Source organism: Vitis riparia, chromosome 7 (genome assembly GCF_004353265.1).
Source record: "Vitis riparia cultivar Riparia Gloire de Montpellier isolate 1030 chromosome 7, EGFV_Vit.rip_1.0, whole genome shotgun sequence".
NCBI lineage: Eukaryota > Viridiplantae > Streptophyta > Magnoliopsida > Vitales > Vitaceae > Vitis > Vitis riparia.
Genome location: NC_048437.1, coordinates 18,136,739 through 18,146,927, shown reverse-complemented (window position 1 = coordinate 18,146,927; position 10,189 = coordinate 18,136,739). Strand labels below are relative to the sequence as shown.

At 29.2% G+C, this 10,189-nt stretch overlaps 1 protein-coding gene across 2 annotated transcripts; it reads right to left on the bottom strand.

Annotated features, from left to right (window-relative positions):
* Positions 1 to 3,612, bottom strand: LOC117919293 (cyclin-dependent kinase inhibitor 3-like). 2 transcript variants are annotated; one of them, XM_034836442.1, is made up of 3 exons: positions 3,097 to 3,612; positions 618 to 824; positions 1 to 500 (listed from the first exon to the last, which is right to left on the bottom strand). In XM_034836442.1, coding segments are annotated over exons 1-3 (591 nt in total). In that variant the 5' UTR covers positions 3,480 to 3,612; the 3' UTR covers positions 1 to 499. The 2 variants fall into 2 exon arrangements, with proteins under 2 accessions (XP_034692333.1, XP_034692332.1); XM_034836441.1 differs by having other exon boundaries at positions 621 to 824; positions 3,097 to 3,611.
* Positions 3,613 to 10,189: the final 6,577 nt, after the last annotated feature.

Here is a 10,189-nt window from a genome sequence, read left to right as displayed (position 1 = left end):
TTAAAGAAAATAGGCGACCTTTATTGCTGAGGACCATCCCAAACAATATAGGCATAATGGATAACAAGAAGAGAAATTGTGAAAATTTAAATATACCCATTGAAAGAAGAAAAGAAATTACAATGATGAAAGCCATCAAGAAACTATGACTACCAATTCTCCCCATTATCCCTCTCGAATGATTTTCTTGTTTTTTCCTTTTCCATTTTTTTTTTTTTTTCTCTTCATGAACAAAGGATTTTGGTTAGTGTAGTTCAGCAGCTCTGATGTGTTAGTCTTACAGAGGATTTTGGATTACACATCTTTCACAGCTCTAAGTCTTTTTACATGGATTTAGAAAAGGGCGATGAGAAATGAACTGAACCGCATCCACTCTTCTGAACCCCTTATCCAGATCCAGAGACCCCTCCAATGCAATGGCATTCCCCATTCATGGGCTTACTTGAACCCATTCAAAGCGTCCAGGGAGAGGTGTATCATTCACTATGTCAAAGTTGTACCTGCAAGTATCACATGGAAAAACAAAGGATTTTTCAGAAATCTGCGGGTGTGGATAAAGTTATTACTAAAGAAAGAACTCTTTAAACAACTAGAATAGAAATGAAAGTAGTATATACTACTTGTCCATGAACTCTTTCTGGGCATGTTCCTCTGCATGAGTAAAAAACTCCTCTAACTCAGCAGCTGTTGGGATGTCCCCCAGCACATTACTCCGAACTCTTCGGGTGGTTACACTTGAGCTTGTCGGCCTTGTTGTAGAACCAGGGGTTGCAATGGTGTCTGGGTCCCTAATCAAACTGCAGGGTGTACTTTCCCTTGTGCTTCTGCAAAGCAAATCAAAGTTAAGGCACTACCTGAATATAAAACACTTACCACATTTGAAAAAATTTCAAATTGCATGACTTGTACTCAAAATAACTTCTTCATTGAAGAATTTAAGCCCCTAAAACAAATTGTTATTGCTAACTACAGGTAAATTCAACTTAGCCAAGCAAGAACAAGAAGAAAGAAATCCAGTTTACTTGTTTACTAAGGGAAGCAAAAAGGGCTAACGTAACAAAGACTCTCGGATATTGACCAAAAATCCAAAAGGACAAGCCAAATTTTGGCAGACAGCGTCTATACAATGAAAGAGCCTGAGATTTTCTATTCTTTGCCACTTACATATGGCCCAACACAGAGTATCCCACATACAAGTTTCAGTCTGTAACATGGCCCCCGATGAATACGATACATCATTGCAAACACAAATGTGGCAGAAGAGTGAATGTAGCCATTATTTACAAAATTAATATCATGATTCGTTTAAATAAGCACCAAAGTCTCCATGAGGCTATTTTGGGGATCAAAGAGAAAAACCGAAAAAACAATAACCACAATCACAACTGCAATGAATTCATATTCCACAAGATCACTTTCCGACCATTTCCCAGTTCCATTCATCTGGTATACACAGAAAACACTTTCAAATAATAGCCACTCAGATGAAGTAAAATGAGAGAAGATTAAAGATCCCTATCACCAAAGCATATGCAACAACATTAACACAATAAAATGCATAATATTCTATTTGATTTCATTTTCTCTTGTCCCTTTTGAAGAAATAAAGAGCATTAATTTAAATCAGTCACCTCAAAGCTTGTGACATAAATAACCCTGCAGAGAGGTACCCACATCTCAGAAATATAATATACAGTATAAATACGGCAGATGAAAGAGTAAACTAAACATGAGAGACCCTCAAGAAGAAAGATTGCATTCAAGTAAAGAAGCCTCCCCTTTTATTTAATTGAAATAAAATAAAGGAGTATACATGTTCAGAAACACAGACACACGTTCTAGTAACCCATTTAAACTTCACATCCCATGCCCGGGTTGCAGCTCAAGTTGTAAAGAGAAACAGTAGACTAATATCAAAACACATGAACAACTTATTACCTAACTCACAAGCATGACATATTCAATTTTTTTTTAAAAAGACAAAAATCATAAAAACCAAAATCAAGGAATGAAAGAGAAAAGAAACCCTACTTCACAAGGAACAGCACTCTGGATTTTTTATATCTCAGGTTACAGCGACAGATCATACAAATGAACCCACAAATTTCAAACACCAAAAACAGGTGGGTTTTTTCTTTTTTCTTTTTCTTTTTTTTTCCTCATTGTGAAGGAAATTGGTAAAGGAAAGGAAAAGTAGGTGTTTTTTTCTTTATTTGAAAGCTTCTCAAAGAGCCCTTTAAATCAAAAGCCACAAAAGGACCAAAAAATTTCATGCAAAAACTCAAATCCTTAAGCCTAAATGCTATCAAACACATCAAAAGACAAAACAAAAAAGACGAGCCACTGCAAGTAACAAACAAGAACTCTCCCATAAAACACCAAAAATCCAAAAAGGAAGAGATGACAAATCTAACACCAACCACTACCAAAAAGCAAAAGCAGCATTAATATAGACAGAAACACTCTCGAGGATATGTTTGGTTCGCAAGAAAACTGATGAGAGGAGAAGTAAAAAGAATTATGAGATCTTCCATTTTTCTTTTGTTTGATGAGGAATCAAAGCAGCAGAAATCATGTGAGCTAAAGCTCTGGCTTTCTTCATTTTTCCTCCACTTTTTCAACAACTAAACAAACAAATTTTGTCAAAATGAAAAAAATAAAGGAATTAGGCCAAAGCAGAGAAAGCCCATTTTAGAAACAAACAAGATTCCACTTTCTTTCATTTTCTTCCGGTTTCTCGGCAACCAAACAGAGCATAATATTTTCGAAAAACTAAAAGGAAAAAATGAATTATGGAAAAACAAAGTAACCCATTTGAGCAACCAACAAGATTTCACTTCGTTTCTTCCCCACCCCGCTCCTTCGCATTCTCAGCAACCAAATGGAGCATAAAATTTGTTCCAGAACTGAAAATATATATACATATGGAAAAACAAACAAAAACCCAATTTCGAAACAAACAAACTTCCACCTTCCTTCATTTTTTTTCCTCAACTTTCTCAGCAACCAAACAGAAAAACTTCGCGAAAACACCAAAAGAAAAGGGTGAAACAAAGAAAACCCGTTTGAAAAACGAACAAATTGAAGCAAAAGTACCTGTCTCTGCCCTCAAACTCCAAAACATTCTCGCCATACGAAGCCTCAACACCCACATCCTCAGTTTCCACGGCATTAATTTTCTCACCGGGTGGCACAGACCCAACAGAGTTTGAGTTCACTGAACCCAGCTCCACCCTTGAGCTCGCCTTAGGGTTAGGGTTTTGCTTCTTGTTGGGTTCGCTGAGCAGTGGAGGCTTCTCTAGCCTACGGCTTCGGAGCTCGAGATAAGAGGTGTCTGGCTTCGGCCCTTCCTGGTGAGTCGTTTTCTGGAGCCTCTGCAAAGCTAGGGTTTTGGCTCTGGTTCGAACGCCCAGAGAAGATGACACCTCCATGACTGTCACGTCGCCTGTGATTTTAGCTTTCTTCATGTACTTCCCCATATTCTTCTTCTGCTTCTTCTAGCAAAGCTTCATGGGATGTTTAGAAAGAGAATAGAGGGGAGAATTTAGAGAGAGAAAGAGAAGAGTTTCTCAGAGAGAGGGAGAGAGGGGTTGGAGAGGAGGGAAACGGAGGCACCAATTTGTATATATGGTGAGAGAGAGAATGAGAGAGGGAGAGACTGTGAGATAAAAAGGTTAGGGTTACGGTGGCACACTTTTGTGCTCTATCCCAATTTCTCGTGATATTTTCATGGCATGTTCTCACTGATTCTTTATTATTCTTTTCCCCCTCTCTAATTTTGTTTTTGAATTTTCAATTTTTATTATCTATTACACAGATAAAATATATATATATATATATATATATATATATATATATATATATATATATATATATATATATATAAAGTATATAATTTTAATTATTAAGTATATTTGGTAAAATAATTTAATTATGTGATTTAAAGTTAAAAATAACTTTAAGTAATAAATAAAAATAATTAATTTATTCTTAAATTCATATTTTTATTTTATTTTTTATCTTGATTCGTATTAATTACTTTTAACATCTTTTTTTTTATTTTACGACATTTATTGTTACTCAATTTCTTTTACCTTATTTATAACTTATTTTTTTTACTCTACTTATAATTTATAAGGATAAATATGTCAATTTGATGATTTAAAATAAATTTTTATTTAATTTTATCAAACAACTTAAAATAAAAATCAAGTAATAAGTTTTAAATCAATAATTTAAATATAATTTAACTTAAAAGTTAATTTAAGTCTTTAATTAATAAGTATTAAATTTTTAAGTGATAAGTTTTATCGAACATTCCGTCCACTTTTTTTCCTTTTTTTTTAACCTCCTATTCTCTCTTTCTCATGACTAAACTTATTTAAGAATTAATTTGTAACTTATTTCTTAAAAAAAATAAATAAATCTATACATTAATAATATAAAGAGAAAGCTACGTTTTAGCACATAGTAGCTGTGGGAAGTGAAGAGAATATAACCCAAAAGCTTAGAGCACCTTTCCTCCTTATGGAAACCTCTTTATTGCACTCCTTCATCCCTTGCTGTCCACATTCTTCATCCACGTGTAAATGAAAACATGCATTATTTCTTTTTCTCAAGGATGAAAATAAAAATCGATAAACATAAAATTGATCAAAATTTATAAAAATATAAAAAAATTTTCATAAAAATGTAATTAGAAGTATAATGACATTTTTAAATTGTTTTATTAAATAATTTAATATATATATAATATAATTTATCATATTTGATAATAATATTATATGTGTTAATAAAAAAACTATAAATTTCATAAGTATATATTTATTATTAAATTATATCAAATATTATTCATAATAATATTTGTGATATTTGATTATAATATGTTTAATTTAAAAATATATTTAATATTAAAATTATAATTAATTTAATTTAATTGTATTAAATGTTATAAAATAAATGATGATATATGTATAATTTTTAATACTTAATTAATATATTAATAATATTAAAAACACTGTGAAGAAAATTATCATGATAATTTTTATATTTTTGGTATTCAAATAGATGAAAAAAATTTATTTAATTATAAAATAATTATAATTAATTTGTTCTTTAAAACATTTTTTAAAAATTATGTTTATATGATGAATTTGACTTTATATATATTTGGTGCACGTTATATATCAAGGGGCAAACTTGCCACAACAGTTGGTTTGCTGCCAGCTGGGGTTCAAGCCCCCGCAGGCGGAAATCCTAAGGCATTTCTAAAAGTTTGACCGTTGATCCTCATTTGACCGCCCAAATTATCGCGATATATTGAAGATAAAATGATAAAATGTCAATAAGTCACGAGAAGAAGGTGAAATTCACGATAAATTGATAAAAACATCATGGAATCGATATTTCTCTAAGATATATTGTGTCGAGATGCTCCGATACACGAAATATCGCAATATTTTCCTCCCGCTTTTTCTTTCTCGTCAACTTTTCTTTTTTAATTAATATCTTTTGTTAGAAAAAAAAAAGAAATGTTATTAATTCAAAATAATGAAAACGAGGAAAAAAATTATTTTTCACTTCTATTAAAGAATAATTTGATAAATTAGTACTCACAAGGTAATTAGATAAATTGGTTTAGTTACGATATATTTGATCATTCTAATTTAACAACTAAAACCTAAATCTTACATCGATTTTAAAACTATACATTAATAATTTATTATTCAAATATGACATTGTTTGAGATAATAAAGGCTTAAGATTTACTAATGATGTTTCGGTTATAGTTTGTAAGATCGTGATATTCTCTTATTTTATCAATCTTTTAATAATTTATTTATGTTTACTTTCATATTTTCTACCAATATTCCAAATATATGGTGTAAAAGAAAAAAATTATCTTAGATGCTCAACATAAAAAGGAAAAAAAAAATGATTAATAATGCAATGTCACATGCTACCCATAAGCCAACAAAAGAAGATCTTTTAAAAACAAATTTTTTTTTTCTAATATTGATTGGACAATTGAAAAAATCTTTTACCAACCTCTTACATGTTATAAAGCTTGAAATAAAATACACACCTAATCATTTGGCATTTTAGGGGACAAATCTTGTGTTATTTGAGGCAATCAAAGATCTAAACTTAATATCCCAAATGATAGATGACATTGAGGGGACATTTCCAATGCACATCCACATGGGTAGTTCCATTAGCAATCTTCTAAAGTTCTCTTGATTCATCTTCTTGATATGTTTCTCAACCATGTTCTTTATTCCTAGTATTTTTCTATGGATATCCACAATGTTAGCTAAAAAAATAAAAATAAAAATAAAATAAAAGCAAATTTTAATTCACTAATATGATAACACACAACATCCTTGGTAAAAAAAGAAAGAAATAAAAAAAGAAAAAAGAAAAAAGAAATCTTTCATTGGTATTGATGGGCAATAGGATAAATCATGACAAAATCCTTAACGTTTGATAAAGTTTATGTCAAAGTCTTATTTAACAATTATGGCATGGATAAATATAATTTAACATAAAATTAGTGTCACTTACTAAAAACTAATTTAAAGTGTGCTTAACACTGATTTTAAAAAACGTTCTTAGTTTTCTTACTACTTAAATAATAAAAATTTTAAGTATTAGAAATATTAAAAAAGCTTACTAGAATCACCGGTAAATGAGATTTTAGTATTTTATACCACAAATATGTTGTTGTATGAGATAATAGTGGGTCCGAATATCCTAAACATTTAATACTAATGGAATACAAAAGAACATGATTTGCCAAGTCAAATATTGTGACACTAGTAAGCCTAATTTAATGGTAAAGCCCATGTCACTCCATAAAAGCCTAATTTAATACTATAAGACATGCATATGATATATCATGAGGAAGTTGTGATTAAACCCTAATAATGATTGGTCTTTGAAATCAATGTCTTTCATTGATGACTTATAAACTCTTAATATTTTCTTGTCTATTTCCTTTTTCTTTTTTTATCTATTTTCTAGATTCATAATTGTTATCCTTAGTATTTTTTTTAATAGTTATCCCAAATGTTTAAAAGGAAGGAAAATGTTATTCACCAATAGCACAATGCCTTATGGTGCCATAGGTTGACTCAAATGTTTTTGAAAACAAATATACTCTTTCTCTATATTTGTAGAACCATTCAATAAACCCTAGAAGCCTAATTTAGTAATTCAAACGCAATCTTGATCTCAAAATCTAGAGTTAGCGTTAGATGATATCAAGGCTTTGTTATGTAAGGTAACAATTAATGTCCTAATAACCATGCTTAAATATTCATTGGTGATGATTAGATTGTTGAAATGCACATTTATATAGTTAATTTCATTGATTGTCTCATAACATTAAGCTCTTTCCTCGTCTTCTTGATCTTTTTATTAATCCATGTTCAATACTATTGTTAATAAGTTTCCTAAACAATGGTTGTGAAGAAAAATATTATTTACTAACAATGAGACTTTGCACAACTTGGGTAAACAAATATGAGAAGATCTTTGGTTGATATTAATGGGACAATTAAGTAAATCCTTGCAAAATAGCTAAATTTAGACAAAATCTTACTTAACCCATTAGTAATACTTTATGATCATGGATTAACCAACTTATGACCCTAATATGCCTCATTATCGTAACAACCATTTCCCATTATAGATGGGATTTAAGTGGTGTTAGTGTTTTTTTTACTGAATAGAAAAAGTTAAAATATTTGAATTTTTTTATGGAACTAAGAGTAATAATTAAAGTAAACTTGTTATCAATAAATTCAGTTTAATTATGTTGGTTGATATTAATTAGTTACTTTTAACTTAATATAAAAAACTAAATATTTTGATTTTTTTTTATTTAGCCAAAAAACAAATACCACTTTAATTTCCTAAAATAACTCTTCTTATTTGCACCAGTGAACCATTTGATTTTAGGGAAATGGATTAATCCAATCTCAAAAATAGGCTACAATTTCTCTCATAATTCACCTAGAATAAAAAGATAGGGATTTCAGTCAAAGAGGGTATACAAGAATTGGAATGATTCTTCCCAATCACACCAAATTAATCATTGTAGTTTATTGGTTCATCACCACATCAATGGATTTTGCAAGTTAAGGAGGCTAAGAGCACAGTTGATGCTAAATTCCAAGTTTTGCTCCAATCTCTGAATCTCATGAAAATATAACTTTGGCAAACAAGTTTATATTAAATTTAATTCATTTTTATTATCTAATTATAAAGGACATTAAGGTTTACAAAAATTGTCGTTTTTCCTTTCAAATGATACATCCACGATAATTAAAAAAAATTATCATTTTAATTTAATCAAATGTTTTTTTTTTCTTTTTTTCTTTTTTTCTTTTTTGCATTTTGGAAATAATTATTTAGCATATTAGACAACTTGATATTGCCATTGAAGAGTCTTCTCTTTTCATGGAGGAAGGCTAATACAACTGCTGATTACTTAAAAGGTTAAATTTTCCTAAAAATACTCTAAGCTTCACTTCTTTAATCATTAATCTATGTTTTTACTTGATCATGAGCTTAAAAGTTCAAAGTATTTGCCTTTTTTGTTAATAAAAATAATTATTTTGAAAATAATAAATACAGTAAATTAATGCTATATAAAAAATAGGTGGCATAAAGATATAATATTAATATTACAAATATATACAATGAAAATAACATCACCTCTAAACACTACAATTTGCATATTATATAGTGGGTATATATATATATATATATATATATATATATATATATATATATATATATATATATATATATATATATTGGTTCCTGTGTGATTTTACACCTTCAGCCACTTGTAGTTTGTCTTGGCATGATTTATTTCCAACTGAATAAATGAATGATATTTATTTGTACCCTTTAGTTTGTTCTTTTTTACTTTGGCTTCCATTCATTGCAACTCAAATTATTTATTTTTAATTTCTTTAAAATCAAAATTTATAGGATTTTAGTAAATATGAAAAGAGACAAAAAGAGAAAAAAGAAGATTGTATTTAGATTTTAAGTAAAGAAAAGTTAAGAGGGTCGGGATTATGAAATTTATTAGTAAATTTGATTTTCCTTTTTTATAGACATAAATAATTATGTTTGACTGAAGAAATACTTTATTTTCTTTATTTTACTTTTTTTTTTATACATTTAGGTGCTTTAATTTTCCCAACAATATTTCATCTATAATTTCTTTTTTGTTTTTCCTTTTTGGTTTGCATGATTTTTTTGAAATTAAATGAAATGCATTTGTTGAGTGGAAACCCTAAGCTCAACTTAATGTTTTGTTGGGGATACCTCTTAGGTGGAGGTGGGAGCCCATCAATTATTATGTTGGTAGCTAAGATACTACTACATCTCAATGAGGGTATTCAAAGTTCATATTTTCTACCAACTTATTTTCAAATAACTTGAGACCTAGTTGGAAGCTACTCTTTGAAATAGTTGTGTTATGAAGAAAAATTAATTTCTAACTTTCAAAAACATGTAAGATAACTATGCCTAAAAATATATTTTTTAAAAAAAAATTATTCCAAAAACATGTTTTTAAAGAAGAAATTTGAATGCTTTCAAGTAAATTTTATAAAATATTCCAAAATATTAGAGAGTTTTGGACTACATAAAAAAATTTCTCATCTATTTGATAATTTTATCTATAAATAAAATAAAAAGGACAAACATATAGAGAGATAACCATATGATAATAGCAACCATATTTTCAACACTCCATGATTTGATGCATGGATATTAATTAAGCTTATCTTGGATAAAGCACTTTGTAACATACTTTCAGAAAAGGGACATGGTAAAAACATTATCCTATTAATTTATAGAGTGAATGTAGGGAGTAGAAATTTCTCAAGCTAGTACCTTTTTTAAGAATGAAGTGACAATCAAAATGTTTCGTGTATTCATGTAAAACAAGATTAAAGGCAATGTGAATGGTCGCTTGATTGTCACAAAGTCTAGGGGAAGCATATAAAATTGGGATACCTAACTTATTCGCCATTTTTGAAGCTGAATGAATTCATGACATGTGTGGGTTGTGATTCGATATTCAACTTCAACATTATTATAGCTACCATGGATTGATTTTGTGGTATTCCATGTTACCAAGTTGCCCCATAAAAATTTACATGAT